The sequence below is a fragment of the Cetorhinus maximus genome, chromosome 2, assembly GCF_964194155.1.
Source record: "Cetorhinus maximus chromosome 2, sCetMax3.hap1.1, whole genome shotgun sequence".
Lineage (NCBI taxonomy): Eukaryota > Metazoa > Chordata > Chondrichthyes > Lamniformes > Cetorhinidae > Cetorhinus > Cetorhinus maximus.
This window is the reverse complement of record NC_135880.1, coordinates 185,244,360-185,265,083: the sequence shown is the minus strand read 5'-3', so window position 1 is coordinate 185,265,083 and position 20,724 is coordinate 185,244,360. Positions and strand designations below refer to the sequence as shown.

Below are 20,724 nucleotides of genomic sequence, written 5' to 3'. Positions count from 1 at the left end.
GTTCTTTCGGTTACTCCACATCATCGAAGTCCTTCACCCCTGATACTATTCCAGAAAACCCTTCCACACCCTCTCGAAAAACTTGTCATCCTTCCTGAAATATGGTACCCAGAATTGTCTAGCTATGGTCTAGTTAGGAGAGAGTGGGCCAGGATGCTGCTGCATAGTCCCCATCATCACACTGGCATGTCGAATACATTTTTCCTGGTTTTTACGATATTGGCTCCACCAACTAGTCCATTGGCTTCCCTTTGCCACCCTTCAGCAACCCTTTTAGTACAACTTAGTGTTTTATCTGCTGAGGTTCAGTCCAATTCTTTAGGCTCAGGGGCCACCCGACATTTCATGGGCTGGAGAACATTGGGTCTCTGAGCAGTTCCCCAGCAGTCTCTCAGTCTTTCAGCAGCCTCAATCTTTCACCAACTCTTGGGATTGACTGAGTCTGCTTGATATCCCCACTCCCTGGCTTAGAGTGGAAAGGCTCACGGATAGTGACCCATTACCAGAAACTCCACAATCTTAGCTGAGGGGTTGTTATCAGGTTGAAACCACCATTGGTATCTGTATCAAGTCAAACATTTGCTTTGCTTTTCTGGGAGGACCAGGCAATGAACCCTTGAAGCTGTACCAGAAATGGGATACCAGCCTTGACGAGGATCTCCATCTTCACCAGTGGGGAGTTGGGTTGTAGCTCCAGGTCAAAGTAAACCTTTGAAGCTTCATCCCCTGATAGTACCACAATTCTGGTGACTGCCTCTGACTCTGCACATCTTTCAAAAGCCAAGTGACATGACTCCTCATCACCATCTGGAATCATTTCCTGGAACATTAGACTGGTTCAGATTGTTGGAAGGGGAATTCCTGCCCGTTCACCCTGACTCACTGGTGTCTCAGTTCCACATTCGCTATCCAGCTCTGCACAATCTCTTTCAATAGTAACCAGGTTATCTCCTGCTGTGCTTCAGGGACCTGGGTCATTCTCTCTTGTACAACTCCATGAACCTTTTTATAGAGCTCATGTGACCCACACCACTTCTCAATATTTCTTCCATTTTGGAATGGTTACTTTCTCTATTAGACATTGAAATTATACGTCTAACACCACATGCTCAAGGATTGATGGAGCCCTTCCTCCCTCTTTTACAAACAGTAATCCTCAAAGTTTCAGACACCTTCTCTGAATGTGCCTAACATGAAGCAAGATCACACAGTGTCTCTTCCACCTCTTTAACTCCCAACCTCCCTTGTGTTGACTTGCCCTGAACTTTTCCTTTTGTGCTCACCTGACTGGGGAAAGTGTCCTCCTGGTTCAGGGAAGTTCTTAAAGGGGCCATTTCCTTATTCAAGGATCAGAATATTCATCAGCCAGTGGCTGATCAACCAGCCCCCAATCATCTTGCTACAAAAGGTGTATCAGAGCTCCCTGCTTTTGTGCTCTATTCTGCTGTATAAAGCCAGCTTTCTTAACAGCCTGATAAACTTGTCCTTCCACTTTTAATGATTAATGTGAGTCAATAATCTCCCAATCTCTCTGTTCCTGCATCCTCCAAGCCCTGGGATCAACCCTGGTTCAATAGGGAGTGTCGGAGTGCATTCCAGGAATGAGGTACCAACCTGGTGAGGTTACAACACAGGACTTCATGCATGCTAAACAGTGGAAGCAGCATTGATAGAGCTAAATGGTCCCACATCCAATGCAGCACATCAAACCTCTGCAGTCCTGCCATATCCAGTCATGAATAGTGATGGACAGTTAAACAAGGAGCAACAAGCAAGCGCAAAAAGAAAAGGCTGCAGGGTTCCAACCACCTACAGTCGGTATTTGTGAGTGCATAATCCATGTGATATCAAGGAATGGCTGAAGGCCCCTGACAACATCCCAGCAATAGTACTGAAGACCTGTACTCCAGAACTAGCCATGCCCCTAGCAAACTGTTCCAGTACAGCTACAACACTGACATCTACCCGGCTATGTGGAAAATTACCCAGGTATGTCCTGTACACAAAAAGCAGGACAATCCAACCTGGACAATTACCACCCCATCAGTCTACTCTTAATCAACAACCAAGTGATGGAAGGTGTCATTAATAGTGCTATCAAACTGTATTTACTCACCAACAATCTGCCCATTTATGCTGGTTTGTTTTCTGCCAGTAACATTTGGCTGCTGACCTCATTACAGTCTTAGTCCAACATGAACAAAACGGCTGAACTCAAGGAGTGAAGTGAGAGTGACTGACCTTGACATCAAGGCTTAAGTTAATCAAGTGTGGAATCAAAAAACCTTTGTAAAATTGGAGTCAGTAGGAATCACGGGAAAACTCTCTATTGGTTGGAGTCATGCCTAGCATAAAGGAAGAAGATTGTGGTTGTTGGAGGTTATAGGTCCAACCATCTACAGCTGCTTCTTCATTCACCTTCCCCCCCCCCCATCACAAGGTCAGAAGTGGGGATTGTTTTCTGATAATTGCACAATGTTCATCCCCAACCCCTCAGGTAATGAATTGTCCATGTCCACGTACAGTAAGGCATGGATTACACTCACATTCGGGCTGAAAAGCGAAAAGTAATACTCACACCACACAAGTGCCAAGTAATGACCATCTCTAACAAGAGAGAATCTAACCACCTCCCCTTGACATTCAGTAGCTGAATTCCCCACCATCATTATCATGGGACAAGGGATGGTGGGGGTTACCATTGACCAGATAAATACTGTGGCTACAAGAGCAGGTCAGACGCTGGGAATTCTGCAGTGAGTAACTCACCTCCTGACCACCATCTACAAGGCACAAGTCAGGAGTGTGATGGAATACTCCCCACTTGCCTGGATGAGTGCAGCTCCCACAACACCTCAACACCATTCAGGAAAAAGCAAACTGCTGGATTGACACCACCTTCAACATTCACTCCCACCACCACCGACACACAGTGGCAACAATGTGTACCAGATACTTGATGCATGACAGCAACTTGCCAAGGCTCCCTTAACAGCACCTTTCAAACCCATGACCTTTACCATCCAGAAGGACAACGGTGGCAGATACATGGGAACACCACCACCTGCAAGTTATCCACCAATCCCCAGACCAGCCCGACTTGGAAACATATCCTTGTTCCTTCAATGTTGCTGGGTCAAAATCCTGGACCTCTCTCCCTAACAGCACTGTGGGTGTACCTACACCATATGGACTGCAGCGGTTCAAGAAGGCAGCTCACCGTCAACTTCTCAAGGGCAACTAGGGGTGGGCCTAGCCAGCAATGTCTACATTGCATTAATGAATTAAGTAACTCTCTAAAATTGTATCATTTAGTTTATATTGCCCCTCTTCATTCTATCTACAAAAATGAATTATTTCACACTTGTTAAATCTATGTTAAATTACATCTGTCCATTTCACCTGCCATCTATGTCCTCCTGAAGTCTATAACAACCTTCCTCAATGTTTGCTACACTTCCTAGTTTTGTGTTATCCTGACAATGAAATTCCACCTACATACCCAACTCCAGCTTATTAATGTATATTAAAAAGAACAGTGGTCCTAATACTGACCCTGGGAACAATACCGTGCACTTCCTCTAATATGAAAAGCAACCATGTGCCTCAGCTCTTGAAGGTTTACGATCTGAAATGTTCACTCTTTCTCTCCACAGCAGCTGTCTGACCTGCTGCGTATTTCCAGCATTTTCAGCTTTTATTTCAGATTTCCAGCATCATCAATATTTTGCTTTTGGATTCACCTCAACTCTCTGCTTTATAATTTTTAGCAAATTTTGTATCTATACTGTCACTGTCTCTTTAATTCCACAAATGTTAAAATTGCTAATATTACAATTTGTCAATGTGTTTTGAAAGTCTATTAACCACATTACTCTCATTAACCCTTTCAATTACTCATCAAAAAACTAATCAAGTTAATCAAACTTATCACCTGGATGGGCTGAATGGCCACCTGTGCTGTAATGACTCTAATAACTAACTTGCCTTTAACAAATCTGCGCTGCTTCCATTTATTAAACCAGATTTTTCCAAACTAATTAAGTTGCCCAGAATCATGTGAAGAATTCATGTTAAGCTGGCTAGTTTGCAATTGTAATGGGTGATTAAATGTGACTTTCACCAAGTTTTTTTTTACAGGTCCTGTCACGCGAGCCTACAGGAGGAGAGCAACCCACCCGGATTCAATGGTATAACTTGTCCCGTGTGAGCTAGTCCAGAGTATCAGGCTGTTCATCAACATCTATGTTATCTTTTTTTTATTCTTTCATGGGATGTGGGTGTCGCTGGCATTGCCCGGATTTGTTGCCCATCCTTAATTGCACCAAATAGCTTGTTACACCATTTCAGAGGGCAGTGAAAAATCACATGAGGTCAGACCAGGTAAGGACAGTGTAGAAAAGGGCGTTCAGGCAGAGCATGGGTTAATGTGGGACTGGAGAACAGTACCACCTATGGGATGATGTAGAGAGTCACATGATGGTAGGCTGTCAGTCCAGTCGGATCTGGAAGGAGCCAGCATGGAGACCACACCCATGCAGGGCTCTACCTTGGAGATGTATATAGTTATGGGTCACCAATAAATGATTTATGTTCAAACATACGAGCCTCCTGATCTCTCGGTGAGTCACCACACAACCTTACAACATGGTGGCAGTGAATGATGGATCCTAAAAACCCAAAAGAATGAAAAAGTAAAGAAACTGGAGCCTAACCCTAAGCAAAGTGTACCTAAATTGAAGACACGATTGGAGATTGCCTAAAAAGAGGCCCTGTGGCAGACCTGGAGGCTGAAGGACTCCACCAGGGCACGTGGAGGTCCCTTGCCAGACCTGATTGGACACAGAGTCAAAGCATCTAGCCAGATCACAAAAAAGTGAGCAAAATTCCAAAAAAGCTCAGCTTGGCTTTTTTAAATAGGCAGCTCTCAGGATCAAGACTAGTACCCCAGACACAGCAGCAAGAAAGCACCAGCACCAGCACCATGACACTGAGCTCAGCTGAAAGGGCAGGATTTTTCAGTTGGTGTGCCTGGATGGGCCCGACACGCCAACGTGTAAAATGACCCGCGATGCTGTCGGGCGTGCATCCTGACGTCATTGCGCAGTCCTGCGATATTTCGTTCGTTGGGCACGCGCCGGAGTCGGCTGCACGACCACCGATATGTAAACGGCCTATTAAGGCCATTAAGAGAGTAACTGAAGTAATGGTCAATGCTGCCCACCCAATCTTCATGCTGGCGGGCAGGCCAAAAGCCCAAGCGGCCTTCACGGTGTTTAGGAAAAACCCATCCACGAGCGGGGCCAGGGATCCTAAATCCTGTATGAAATAAATAAATAAATCATTGTTCATAAATATCAAAACACATCCCAGCTCAAGTGATGTGTTTAAATACATTTTTAAACCACTTATTTAATAATTACAATAGCCCTTCAGTCTGGACGAGGCTGCCCTGGGCCTCAGGGAGATTGAAGTTCTCTTCCCCTTCACCCCCTGAAAAATTCAGACCAAAGAAAAAGACATTTTAAAACTGATGGCACAGCTTACAAATCGCCGCCCAGTACATTTCCTCCAGTCTAAAGGATGGTGGAGGCTGCTAGTTTGAAGAATTCGTGCAGAGCTGATAAGCTGAGAAAATGAGAGCCTGCCGAAACCCCACAAGTACAGGAAGAAGAAAAGAGAAGAAGAAAAGAGAAGAAGAAAAGTAAACAGCAGCTGCAGAGCCACCTTGAAGAACAAGAAATGAGAGAGGTGCCCTCCCCTTATGGAAATCGGCCGTGGATAGTCAATTAAAAATACCAGACCAGAAGCAAAATTGGGCGTCATAGAGAAGAAAATGTTTAGATTACAGGAATGCATCAGGATTAAGCAAGAAAACAGAGAAGTCTACGTTAGTCAATTTTTATACTTGTTTGGTGTATTTGCAGATGAAGTAATCTTGAGAGAAGGAATTGATGAATCAAACTCATTTAGTGTTATTTAAAAGCTTTTGACAAATGTTTTAAACTCCAAGTTGTGGAAAGCGCAGACCTTAAAAGAAGGTCTAGAACACCCCCAATAAGGCACTGAGGGGCAACAGAGAGAGAGAGACAGGAGACCCCAGGCCGAGGGAGACAGGAGGCCCCATGCCCAGGGAGGAGACCCCTAGGCCGAGGGAGACAGGAGACCCCCCAGCCGAGGGAGACAGGAGGCCCCATGCCTAGGGAGACAATACCTAAGCAAACCACAAGATAGTCATAGACCATGTCAGTGCAATGAAGTGCACGAGCTGAAGAGTTTAGTGCAGAGGATAGAAGAGGCTGGGATGCAGCCAAATGGCTTAAAAATAGGTCTTTTTGAAAATGCCAACACATTACCAAATTGCAACAGCAGGTGGCAATGTGGAGCAAGCAGGTGGCTGTGAACGAAAGAAGGCTATCTGAGGTAACCCAAGAGAAACAGAACCTGCAAAAATAAGATGAAGCTATTCACAGGAAAATGTTCATATCAATGCTGAGTTAAGGGAACTCAACCAGAAGTACAGCCAGGCACAACAACGGGCAGATAAAGAACTCAAAGAACTCTCTGCCCTGAAAGACTTTGAAGATCCAATTCATGGTCCTGGAAAAACATGAGTAAAGATGTTGGATATAACTTCAGAAAAAGCTGTGTTGGAACAATCAGTAATGACAAACTAATGCACTGAAGCCCAGAGTGAGTGGGCAAGAGGTCAACAAGAAAATAAACAATTGAAAGAACAGCTGATCGTCCTTCAAGATCAAATGTAAAAGGAGTACATAACCCTTCAGCAGCATGAAGAAATGAAGACTGTCTTGAACAGCAGAATGAAAGAACAGCTGAACAAAGTCAAGGAGACCCTGTTGAATTACAAACAAACTCAAGATGAAGTAATTGAGCAAAGAACAGGAAAACCTGTTGAATGACCTTCACATGCATCCAGGATCTCTCAGTCAAAGTTTGTTCATTTGGAAAATTACAAAGAGAAACAAAATTAATTTAATATCACCCTGAATGAATTGAAGAACCAGTTGACGAAAAGACTCAGCAATGTCCTAACTTCCAGAAGGAAGCCAAGATGTACAAGAAAGAGACTGAAGAGCCTGATGAACCAACTGAATGGAAAAGAGGAGGCATTGAAAGAAAAAGCTATTGAACTTTCCAAGCTGTGAGTCAATAATGAAACCATGAGTAACATGATTGCAGAAGTGAAACAAGTTAAGGCTCTGCTGGAGACAGGCCTGGCCAGCAGTGAAACTAAAATGAAGGACCAGGACAAAGCTGTGCTACATACAAAGGAAGAAAATACAGAAATAGGATTGGAAAATGTAAATCCAATGCTGAAGTTCAAGGAACGAGAAGAATAAGTATTGGATGGCTCAAATATACTGAGAACCATTGAGTTGTTGAAAAATAACAGCTGAAGTGAAAATTAAAAACTAGGACATCAAGAAAATGTTGAATAGTTGCAAAAGAAAATATAAGTTCTCACAAAGGAGTGTGAAGAGTCTCAGAAACAACTGGCAGAAGTAAGAGTAAAGAATGTGCGCCTGAAGGTTAGCACACAGGAATTAGACTCTGCTAAGGAAAAGCTGTTAATGCAGAGAACTGAACATGCTAATGAAAAATTGAAACTTGATGAACTTCAGGTATCAGAAGTGTTTATTAAGGATCATGAAAAGTGCCTGGAACAGGAGAAGGAATTGCTGATGAATCAGAACAGTTGGATGAATGCAGAATTAACAACCAAAGCTGAGGAAATGTTGGAAATTCATCATGAAAAGAGCAATGAAATTCTTGAACTTTGATCGAATCTGAAGAGCATGAAAGATGTGATGCACAGTGTGGAAGGGCAGACCCAGACTTTAAACGCAGAAAAGGAAAATGCTCAGAAACAGATTGAGGATCTAACGAGTGAATTTAAAAAAGCCGAAGGAGCATTTAGAAAGATTCTGGAGGGGCCCTGCTGAAGGCCTTTGTAAAGTTGTTAAGCTTGTATAAGGATTCCACAGATAACTCTGAAAAAAAGGCAACTGAACTGACCAGCGCATGATTACTGAGCTGAATGAAAAGATTTATAAGCTTGAAAAATGATTGGAAAGTAAGAGAGTAAACAAATAGTCGGCTGAAATTGTGAAACAAGTGGAAATGAATGTTCCATTTTTGAAACGTTCCTTTGTGTCCAGCGAGGTCATGGTGGATCCCACAGGAAAAGAAAATCGGAGTCCTCCCTGGGAATGAACGGAGCAAACATTCCCTTTGGAGGGAACAGGACAAACCCACGGTCTCTGAACAAAGCAGACGGGCTGCCGATACAGAGAAACACAACTTGAAGGAGCTAAAAAAGTGAATCAAATAGAGGCAGCCCAGTGCTGAGAACACAGTGTACCACAACTTCAATGTCAAATCAACAAAGAGACAACCATTCCTTCAACATGACCAGGACAAGGTCTGGGAGAATAGTCAAGCCTGCAGACCGTCTGAATTTATAAAGTCAGAGAGCTGCCCCCCCCCCCCCCCCCCCCCCACCCACCACCCCCTCCGCCACCCTCCGGGGTCAGGGAGAAGGGGTAGCAAGTGTAGAAGGTTGTATTTAAATATATTTGGGTAAGGACTAAGGTGGGAGGTGTTATGTGCGCGTTCAGGCAGAGCAAAGGTTAATGTGGGATTGGAGAACCGTAATGCACATGTTTAGTTTTCTTTATTCTTTCACAGCCCATCCCTAATTAAGAGTAAACCACAGCGCTGTGGGTCTGGAGTCACATGGAGGCCAGGCCAGCAGATGAATCAGATGTGTTCTTACAACAATCAATGATAGTTCAAGGTCACCATTACTCTATCTGCATTGGATGGCCGACCTCTTCTGTGCAGCGTTGGCACTGACCACCACTGCCAGCCGTTCCCATGCCTGGTTGGTCTTGCTGCTGCCCATCCTGCGGCCAGGATGGGTGTAGAGGCCTCCTCGGTGTCCAAAAGACATTCTATTAATGTGTCACTAAACCTTTTGAGGACATTTTCCCTGCAGTCACCCTGGGCTGGAAGCGCTGAGATGTGTCCACGTGTCTGGACTTTAAATATGGTGCCCGGCATGATGAAGCGATGAGGTGATGGTGTGGCAGGTGAATGAGAGCCTGCCTGTCATCAAAGTGTGTCTTTCCTGGGATTGCATAACTAAGGGGAGGAGATGCTAGAGCGGTATCGTTGCTGGATTCGTAATCCAGACACTCAGGGTAATGTTCTGGGGACCCAGGTTTGAATCTCACCACAGCAGATGGTGCAATTTGAATCCAATGAAAATCTGAAATTAAAAATCTAAGATGACCATGAAACCATTGCTGATTGTCGTAAAAACCCACCTGGTTCAATCACTAATGTCCTTTAGGGAAGGAAATCTGCTGTCCTTACCTGGTCTGGCCTACTTGTGACTCCAGACACACAGCAATGTGGTTGACTCTTAAACACCCTCTGAACAAGAGCAGTTAGGGATGGGTAATATATGTTAGCCTAGTCAGCAATGCCCACATCCTACAGATGAATTAAAAAAATAATGTGGTGGGTTTGGGACAATCCGGCGCGAATACCCGCCAGGGGTAAAATGTTTTACGCTACTGCACTTAGTGCAAATCTGGGACGGACGGTTCTGTCCAGTGTTTCTTTGGCATAAGCAATTGTTTATCCAACTATCAGAAATCATTAGTGTTTTCAGCAGCCTCAAATTTGCAGGTCTAAAAGATTAAGAGATTTTACTTTGCTCTTTTTCCCTAAGATTTATGTAACAAAAGAGAAGCAGTGAACATCTGCACACAATCGATATATTAAATATAACAACCGTGTATCATTGCTAACACCTCTATTTTTAAGTTGCAGAATTTTAATCTGGCTACTTAGGTAACTCAGCATTTACAAAGGCTCCTGCTGTACAATATTTAGAATATTAATTTCTTTAGGAAAATTAAAATAATGCACTTCATAACAGCAAAAAGCTGAGTTAATAATGGTATTCATTAGAAAGCACCAATGTTTTTAATTGTTGTATCTTAGCTTTTCTGACAAGCCAATTCCAACAGAATTGAACAAGGGATATACTTGTTTCATAGAACTTTGAGTCAACAGAAAACCCACACATACTGACATAAAAACAAGAGGTGCTGGAAAAACTCGGCAGGTCTGGCAGTGTCTGTGGAGAGAGACGGAAACAGAGTTAACATTCCAAATCTAATGTGGCTCTTCTCCTGGGATCACCTATAGGACACACACAAACTAACACTGCATTACGTCATTGCTGCTCTTAATATTAATGAGTGGTGCTGCTTGTTTATTGGATGATATTTGTAACCAGATGCCAACAATGGGAGTTATCATTTTACTGGGACCTGTCTGCGGTTCATTGGTCAATTGGTTGGTGAACCTTGAAAGGGGGAAAAGTAATCTGTACGATTGAGGGGGAGGGTTAAAGGGCGAGGAGGCTGGGGTGGGGGTGGGGATAAGGGGGCCACAAACAGCGGAAGCACCAGGGCCCATGATTTCTCTCCCTGGCCATAGTGGGGGTGAGTGAGGTCAGCTTGGGGCGGTTTTGGGGGGGCAGGGGTGGAGTGGTGGGAGTGAGTCAGGTTGGGTCGGGGGAGTCAGGGGTCAGACCAGGAGACAGGTAGTCAGGGGAGTCTGGAGGTCAGGAGGGGTAGTCGAGGGTTAGACGGGTAGTTAGGTGACGGAGGATGGTCAGGTCAGGTCGGGGGGTGGGGGGGGGGTCAAGGTGGGTAGTCGGGGGGTCAAAGGGGGAGTCAAGGAGAGACTCAGTATGAGTGATTGAGGTGTTAGTGATGTAGCTGCCAGGAATTAGACTAGGCTTTATTCTGTCTAATGTTTCCTGAGTAACTCTCCAGGTAAGTAAGTCAGAACAGTCAGAAGTGTCTGACTGTCACCCAGAGTTTGCAGACTTTCTCAGAGGGTCCTGGGGAGCAGTGAAATTGACCATTGGAAGGTCAAACATCCTGGGCAATTCCCAAGGAGTCAATGAGTTGGGACTTCTGAGGAGTCCCATAGCACATCTGCCAGGGCATGTCCGGTCTCTGACCGTTCAGAGACCAGAAGATATGAACCATATTCTCTGGTCCACATCACAGCCTTTGCTCCCTAGCCACTGATTCTACCCTTCCCTCAAGCAACTGTCTGAGGCTGTACCTCTTAAAATTATCATTGCCCTGTTCACTTCTCACTGCCCTGCTCACTTCTCACTGCCCTGGGGTAAAAGAGGAGGCGGCATTGCATTATTAGTTAAGGAGTCAGTTACTGCAGTAAGGAGAGATGATATCTTGGAGGGGGCATCAAATGAAGCTTTGTGGGTAGAGCTTAGGAATAAAAAAGGGGCAGCCACATTATTAGGTGTTTATTATAGACCCCCAGACAGTCAGCGGGAAATTGAGGAGCAAATATGTGCACAATTTGTGGAGGTGTGTAAAAACAATAACAATAGGGTAATTATATTAGGTGATTTCAACTTTCCCAACATTAATTGGGAAAAACATAGTGTTAAGGGTTTGGATGGAGTGGATTTCTTGAAATGTGTACAGGAGAACTTTTTAGGTCAATATGTAGAGGGTCCAACAAGGGACGGTGCATTGCTGGACCTAATTCTGGGGAATGAAGCTAGACAGGTGGCTGAGGTGGTGGTGGGGGAGCATTTAAGCGATAGCGACCACAACATAGTAAAATTTAAGCTTGTTATGGACAAAGAAATCGACAAGTTACAAAAAAATGTTTTGGACTGGGGGAGATAAGGCAGGATCTGGCCAAGATAGTCTGAGAACAGCTATATGTGGGGAAATCTACAGAGGAACAGTGGGGGGCGTTCAAAAAGGAAATGGGGAGGGTACAGGCTCAACATGTTCCCCCTAGGGTGATAGGAAGGAGTAACAAGCCCAGAGAACCATGGATGACCAGAAATATTCAGGACACGATGAGAAGGAAAAGAGAGGCTTTTAGCAGGTACAAGGGAAGCAAATCAGTGGAGACATTAGTGGAGTACAGAAAGTGCAGAGTGGAGTTTAAGAAAGCAATTTGGCGAGTGTAGAGGGGATATAAGAAAGCTCTGGCTGGTGAAAGTATGGAAAATCCCAAGATATTCTATAAGTATATCAATAGGAAGAGGATAACCAGGGAAAGAGTAGGGCCCATAAGGGACTAAGGGGGCAATCTATGGGTGGAGCCAGAGGACATCGGTAGAGTGTTGAAAGAATACTTCACATCCGTCTTCACCTAAGAGAATGAGGATGAAGGTATCGAACTCGGGGAGAGAGACTGCAAGGTTCTTGAGCAAATTAATATAGGGAGTGATAAGGTATTGGAGGTGTTGGCAGGCTTAAAAGTGGACAAATCTCCAGGTCTGGATGATTTGTGTCCCAGACTGCTGAGGGAGGCAAGGCAGGAGATCGCAGGGGCTCTGACCCAAATTTTTAATTCCTCTCTGGCTACGGGGGAGGTGCCAGAGGACTGGAGAACAGCTAATATGGTTCCGCTTTTTAAGAAAGGTTGTAGAGATAAGCCAGGGAACTACAGGCCAGTGAGTCTCACGTCAGTGGTAGGGAAACTATTGGAGAAAGTTCTGAAGGAGAGAATCGATCTCCACTTGGAGAGGCAAGGTTTGATCAAGGATAGTCAGCATGGCTTTGTCAGAGGGAGGTCATGCCGAACAAATTTGATTGAATTTTTTGAGGAGGTGACCAGGTGTGTAGATGAGGGTAGTGTAGTTGATGTAGTTTATATGGTTTCAGCAAAGCCTTTAACAAGGTCCCATATGGGAGACTTATAAAGAAGGCAAATACACATGGAATACAGGGTAATTTGATAAGGTGAATTCAAAATTGGCTTAGTTGTAGGAGACAGAGGATGATGACAGAAGGATGCTTTAGTGACTGAAAGCCCTAGTGTCCAGTGGTGTACCACAGGGATCTGTGCTCGGTCCCCTATTATTTTTAATTTATATAAACGACATAGATGACTATGTGGGGGGTAGGATTAGTAAGTTTGCGGATAACACAAAGATTGGCTGGGTGGTTAACAGTGAGGTTGAGTGTCTTGGGCTACAGGAAGATATAAATGGGATGGTCAAATGGGCAGATTAGTGGCAGATGGAATTTAACCCTGAAAAGTGTGAGGTGATACACTTTGGAAGGAGTAACTTGACAAGGAAGTATTCAATGAACGGCATGACACTAGGAGGTTCTGAGGAACAAAGGGACCTTGGCGTGTGTGTCCATAGATCTCTGAAGGCGGAGGGGCATGTTAGTGGGATGGTGAAAAAGGCATATGGGACACTTGCCTTTATCAATCGAGGCATAGATTACAAAAGTAGGGAGGTCATGTTGGAGTTGTATAGAACCTTGGTAAGGCCACAGCTGGAGTACTGTGTGCAGTTCTGGTCGCCACATTATAGGAAGGATGTGATTGCACTGGATGTGGTGCAGAGGAGATTCACCAGGATGTTGCCTGGGATAAAATATTTAAGTTATGAAGAGAGGTTGGATAGACTTGGGTTGTTTTCGTTGGAGCAGAGAAGACTGAGGGGTGACCCGATCGAGGTGTACAAGATTATGAGAGGCATGGGCAGGGTGGATAGAGAGCAGCTGTTCCCCTTAGTTGAAGGGCCAGTCACGAGGGGACATAAGTTCAAGATGAGGGGCAGGAGGTTTAGGGGGGATGTGAGGAAAATCTTTTTTAACCAGAGGGTGGTGACGGTCTGGAATGCGCTGCCTGGGAGAGTGGTGGAGGCGGGTTGCCTCACATCCTTTAAAAAGTACCTGGATGAGCACTTGGCAGTCATAACATTCGAGGCTATGGGCCAAGTGCTGGTAAATGGGATTAGGTAGGTAGGTCAGGTGTTTCTCAAGTGTTGGTGCAGACTCGATGAGCCGAAGGGTCTCTTCAGCTCTGTGTGATTCTGTGATTCTGTGCTCACTGACCTGCTCACTTCTCACTGCCCTGTTCACTTCTCACTGCCCTGCTCACTTTTCACTGCCCTGTTCACTTCTCACTGCCCTGCTCACTTCTCACTGCCCTGCTCACTTCTCACTGCCCTGTTCACTTCTCACTGCCCTGTTCACTGAATGAATTTATTTCCCTTTCAGGCAAACTGTCAATTTTAACTTTCTTATCCTCGTTTTCACCTACCTCCCTATGATTGCCCCTCCCTGTGATTGCCCCTCTCTGTGATTGCCGCTCCCTGTGATTGGCCCTCCTTATGTTTGCCCCTCCCTGTGATTGCCCCTCCCTGTGATTGCCCCTCTCTGTGATTGCCGCTCCCTGTGATTGGCCCTCCCTGTGATTTCCCCTCTCTGTGATTGGCTCTTTCTGTGATTGCCCCTCCCTGTGATTGGCCCTCTCTGTGATTGGCCCTCTCTGTGATTGGCCCTCTCTGTGATTGGCCCTCCCTGTGATTGGCCCGCTCTGTGATTGCCCCTCCCTGTGATTGGCCCTCTCTGTGATTGCCCCTCTCTGTGATTGCCCTGCCCTGTGATTGGTTCTCTGTGATTGGCCCTCTCTGTGATTGGCCCTCTCTGTGATTGCCCCTCCCTGTGATTGCCCCTCCCTGTGATTGCCCCTCTGTGATTGGCCCTCTCTGTGATTGCCCCTCTCTGTGATTACATCTCCCTGTGATTGCCCCTCTCTGCGACCGACAGCTCAACTCATTTTGCAAACCCTCTAACAACTTAACACTTCTCTGGTCCTGGCCTTGGCTGTCCCTGATTTTGCCTTTAGCTGCTCAGGTCCTAAGATCTGGAATTCCTTTCTTAAACTCTGTACCTCACTGTCTCTTGTCATCCCCCCTTTTCAGCTCCTGTAGTCTTGTCTCTTTCACTGAGCGTTTGTTCACCTGTCCCCATATCTGAATCCTGTGGCTTGGTGTCAGATTTTATTACTCACTCTCTTGGGGACGCCCCTCATGTAGATTTTGCTGTGTTCAAGGTATCCAAGCTGCTGTTGTTTTTCGATTGAAACTCTATCCCCTAATTTCTTATAGATGCCTCTGGTTTGAGTGCTGGGAACAGTTTTGAGGATGATCTGAGTCTTGGAGCTGAGGGTAAGTGGCATTTTCTTTCTTGATGGAAAGGCTCATGTATTGAGCCTGTAGGTCGGTAAACCCCCATCTCCCCTCACACTCTGAACTTTAAGGTTCAGATTGAACTCAGAAATTGGTCAAGGCTCACGTTTCTTTTTAATAGTTTATCGTATCATCAATAAACTTACAAACATCACTACCCACCTCGCTCTTAACTGAAATCAGTGCCATATTCACAAACATTGTTCCCATAGCTTCTGAGCTGTACCTTACACTGTGAAAAACCTGGGCAAGTTGCTGCTTCTGTTCCTGTTGTTCCTTAGTTTAGCTGTCCCATCTTAGTTCATCCAGTCCCCCTATTAAACTACCTGGAAAAACTCAGCAGGTCTGACAGCATCTGCGGAGAGGAGCACAGTTAACGTTTCGAGTCTGTATGACTCTTCAACAGAAGTTCTGATGAAGAGTGATATGGACTTGAAACGTTAACTATGTTCCTCTCCGCAGATGCTGTCAGACCTGCTGAGTTTTTCCAGCTATTTTTGTTTTTGTTTTGGATTTCCAGCATCCGCAGTTTTTTGTTTTTATCTTTCCCCTTATTAAACTGATGTTTTGAGAAACCCCATTCTGTATAGTGCTGCTACTCCTGTTACTGCTAAACACACATTTCTTAAAACTACCAGAAATCACAACTGTGACCATGACTATCACAAAGCACTCCTCAAACTGGAAAATCCTTACATATTGGAATGACCTCATAGGTGGATACTCATTCTGTGGTGTGATGGGCTCAGTCATCTCTTTACTAACATTGAAAATGTCACTCATTGTGTCAATGCCTGGTTCTCAGGGTTTTATTTAAGGTCTAGTTCCAAGGTTCCATGGAATGCTAAGAGGCAAAGTTTATGAGAATTGTCCATTACCTACTTTGGGCTTTCAAATATTCGCAGCTCATAAGTTGAATGGATTGGCTCCTAGGCTCAACCCCCAAGTCCCTGATGCCCTGACTCTTCAGAGTATCAGTCACTTTTAAACCAACCCCTCCTGTTCGTGCTGAGCCAAGACTTCATGCATTAACTTTCACTCTCTTCCTTCCCTGTCTGTTCTCTGCCATCACCAAACAGAGAAACTTGATCAGAATGACCTATTGGATTACGACCAATACACAAAACACAATTCTTATACAAGCCAGTGATTTAGAAAGTTGCAGCACAATTTCTTCATGACATGAGGTATAGGATGTCAAACTCAATTACTTATGTACACCACTTATGCTATAGTGCCTTCCATATGAACACCCCCAAAGTTCATCACTTCTTCACACTTCTCCATATTGAAATCCATCTGCTATGGGTGGGCAGATGGGGGGGTGAAAAAGAATGTACTGGTGATAGACCATAAGAAATAGGAGCAGGAGTAGGCCACTCAGCCCATCGAGCCAGCACCACCATTCAATAAGATCATGGCGGATCAGTTGTGGCCTTAACTCCACTTTCCTGTCTGCCCCCATAACCCTTGACTCTCTTGTAGATCAAAATTCTGTCTAACTCAGCTTTGAATATATCCAGTGACCCAGCTTCTTCTGCTCCCCGGAGAAAAGAATTCCAAAGATTATCAACGCTCTGAGAAAAGAAATTGCTCTTCATCTCTAACTTAAATGGACGCCCTTTAAAGTGTGCCACCTAGTTCTAGATTCCCCCACAAGAGAAAACATCCTCCCAGCATCTACCCTGGCAAGTCCCCTCAATTTTCTAATAAGATCACCTCTCATTCTACTAAACTCCAATGAGTATAGGCCCAGTCTGCTCAATCTTTCCTTATAAGACAGCCCCTTCATCCTAGGAATCAGCCTAGTAAATCTCTGAACTGCTTCCAATGCAGGTATATCCCTCCTTAAGTGTGGCAACCATTATAGTACTCTCTCTAGGAGTGACTCGCCAATGGGTTGTACAGTGGCAGGTAGCCTTCTCCACTTTTATACTCAATCACCCTTGCAATAAAGGACAAGTTCCCATCTGCCTTCCTAATTACTTAATTAGGTGACAGGAACCTTGGCTTTATTTTTTTTTAACTCATTCACGGAATGTGGGCTTCGCTGGCTGGGCCAGCATTTGCTGCCCATCCCTAGTTGCCCTTGAGAAGGTGGTGGTGAGCTGCCTTCTTGAACTGCTGCAGTCCATGCGGTGTAGGTACACCCACAGTGCTGTTAGGGAGGGAGTTCCAGGATTTTGACCCAGCGACACTGAAGGAATGGCGATATATTTCCAAGTCAGGATGGTGAGTGACTTGGAGGGGAATTTCCAGGTTGTGGTGTTCCCATTTATTTTCTCCCCTTGTCCTTCTAGATGGTAGAGGTCAAGTGTTTGAAAGGTGCTGTCGAAGGAGCCTTGGTGAATTCCTGCAGTGCATCTTGTAGATGCTACACACTGCTGCTACTGTGCATCGGTGGTGGAGGGAGTGAATGTTTGTGGATGGGGTGCCAGTCAAATGGGTTGCTTTGGCTTGGATGGTGTCCAGCTTCTTGAGTGTTGTAGGAGCTGCATTCATCCAGGCAAGTGGGCAGTATTCCATCACACTCCTGATTTGTGCCTTGTAGATGGTGGACAGGATTTGGGGAGTCAGGAGGTGAGTTACTCTCTGCAGGATTCCTAGCCTCTGACCTGCTCTTGTAGCCACAGTATTTATATGGCTAGTCCAGTTCTGTTTCTGGTCAATGGTAACTCCTAGGATGTTGATAGTGGGACATTCAGCAATGGTAATGCCATTAATGTCAAGGGGCGATGGTTAAATTTTCTCTTTATGGAGATGATCATTGTCTGGCACTTGTGTGGCCGTGATGTAACCTGCCAATTGTCAGCCCAAGCTTGAATATCGTCCATGTCTTGCTGCATATGGACATGGACTGTTTCAGTCTCTGAAGAGTTGTGAATGGTGCTGCATGTTGTGCAATCATCAGTGAACATCCCAACCCTATGATGGAGGGAAGGTCATTGATGAAGCAGCTGAAGATGGTTGGGCCGAGGACACTACCCTGAGAAACTCCTGCAATGGTGTCCTGGAGCTAAGATGACTGACCTCCAACAACCACAACCATCTTCCTTTGTGCTAGGTATGACTCCAACCAGCGGAGAGTTTTCCACAGCAGGTCTGGGCTGGTCCAGTTCCACAGAGTCAAATACAACTAAGCTGGTAAACCATTTTACTCACCTCAAAGTCCTGCACATTTGAAAGTTCAGGAAAGAAGAGGTGTCCTGGGATTTCCACATTGAACAGGAAGTGTATTCCATGGGTATGAGGTGCCCTGCCATGCCTTTAGTTATTAGACTAACTCTTTTTTATTCTTTTCATGGGATGTGGGCATCACTGGCAAGGCCAGCATTTATTGCCCATCCCTAATTGCCCTTGAACTGAGTGGCTTGAAAGGGTCACTTCAAAGAGCAGTTAAGAGTCAACCACATTACTGTGGGTCTGGAGTCACATGTAGGCTAGACCAGGTAAGGACAGCAGATTTCCTTCCCTAAAGGGCATTAGTGAACCAAATGGGTTTTTACAACAACTGATGATGGTTTCATGGTCACCATTACTGAGATTATTTTACAATTCCAGATTTCTTATTATTAATAATTAATTGAGTTTATTAATTGAATTTAAATTCCACCATCAGAAATAAACTAGAGATTCATATAAACTTCAACAGTTTCTCACCAATCCAAACCATCTCCTCTGCTGAAGTAATTTTTAGATTTTTTTGTTAACTTGCTCCCTCACGCTCACACTCGCTCTGGGCCCTGGCCCACAGCTCCTTCAGATCCATGCTCCTTATCTATTGGTCTCAGGCACCGTTTCCTCTCTGACTCACTCTCTCTGTCTCTCACTATCTGTTGTGTGAACATTGTGCGTTCTCTGAATTTGGCAGAGACAGAGCTGTGCGTTCTCTGAATTTGGCAGAGACAGAGCTGTGTGTTCTCTGAACTCGGTAGTATCAGAGCTGTGTGTTCTTTGGAGGCGTTCTGTTGGCACTGTACCTTGGTTGAACTCTATAGTTCGTATGCGTATGACTGGATCAAATTATTTATTCTTTGGACATGAGCGTCACTGGCAAGGTCTGCATTCACTGCCCATCCCTAATTGCCCTTATATAAGTGGCAGTGAGTTGTCTTCTTGAATAGCAGCAGCTTGTGTGGTGTAGATACACCCACAGTGCTATTAGGGACAGGGTTCCAGGATTTGGGCCAAGCAATAATAAAGGAATGGTGATATTTTTTCAAGTCAGGATGGTGTGTGACCTGGACGGGAACCTGCAAGTGGTGGTGTTCCTATGCACCTGCTGCCCTTGTTCTTAAAGGCAATAGAGATCATAGGATAAGAAGGTGCTGTTGAAGGGGCCATAGGGACAGAGCGTCAGTCATAATTTATGATATAACAGGAGGCCATTGGCCAATCGAATCCATGCCATGTCTCTGAGAAGCAATCCAGTCAGTCCCATTCTCCTGCTCTATCCCCATAGCCCTGCAAATTTATTCCCTTCAGCTGCCCATCCAATTTCTTTTTGAAATCATTGACCATCTCCCCGCTGAAGGCTGAATGGTGGGGATTGTCTCAGCTGTTGTGGTGAATTTTGTCACAGCTGTCAAAATGTGAGCAGAGTTTTCAGCACAGGTTGTTGGATGTGGATTGGCTTGAAGCTTCCTCAGTGAAATGAAAGCTCTTAAAAAATATATTTCTTTTTGTCATCTTTGTAGTTACAGAGCACCAACTAGGCAGGAGACAGCCTCAAGGGCTGTATAATTGTAATAACATTAAGTTAACACAGCACAGCAAAGGTATGTACTCTACTGAGTGCCCTCTTCACTTTTTGCTTCGATCACCTTCAGCCTTCCAGACCAGGTGACTTTCTACCCTAAGTTTAGCCAGCTTTTCCAGTACTTTCTTCCTCTCAATTATCACCCCATCCAGTGCTTCTGCTATCTCCACTTCTATTAATATTTTGTCAGCCTTCTCCTCCTTTGTAAACGCCAATACAAAGTATTCATTAAATAACCTAGCATTGTCCTGTGCCTCTAAACATATATCATCTTCCTTGTCCCTGATAAGGCCCACTCCACCACTTACTACCATTTACTATTTAGAAGATTTTTGGGTTTCCTTTTATGTTGACCTTGGTGAGTTTCTGCAGTGCAACTTGTAGATGGTACACACACTGCTGTGACTGTAAGGCAGGAGAGAGCAAGTGTTTAAGTTGGTGGGTGGGGTGCAAATCAAGCGGGCTGCTTTGTCCTGGATGGAAATTGCAGAGAACATTGAATTACTCCACCCCACCCAGAATAAAATTGCACATTGTAGACAATATTGATAAACTATTGGGTGTATATTGTCCTCTAAGAAATCTAGTCCAGCCCACAGCGTTGCAAATAGATGCAGCTCCTAACTATTACATGTGTGGAGTCTCATTACATCAGGTTTTAACTGTTGTTGGAGGAAATTTATATTTTATTTTCACACCTTCCTCGTTGTTACTTTTTGTCTGTTGATTTTAATCTAGTCTTTCTTTCCCTCTTTTTTCGCTTTCTATATCTGATTTGCCATTGAATTTATTATTCCGACTCAATCTTTGTGTTGTTAATTTCATAAACCTTCAAAGTAATTGGTTGAAGAGATACCAAGTTGCTTGTCCT

General features: G+C 44.7%; 1 protein-coding gene across 1 annotated transcript in view; it reads left to right on the top strand.

The window, feature by feature from the left end:
- The window catches only part of tespa1 (thymocyte expressed, positive selection associated 1), an 81,489-nt gene that overhangs the window by 29,504 nt on the left and 31,261 nt on the right, over positions 1-20,724 (top strand). The window contains exons 4-5 of the mRNA XM_078530519.1: positions 4,141-4,190; positions 15,014-15,073. Of these exons, the coding sequence (XP_078386645.1) occupies positions 4,141-4,190; positions 15,014-15,073 (110 nt within the window). The remainder of the gene's footprint in view (positions 1-4,140; positions 4,191-15,013; positions 15,074-20,724) is intronic.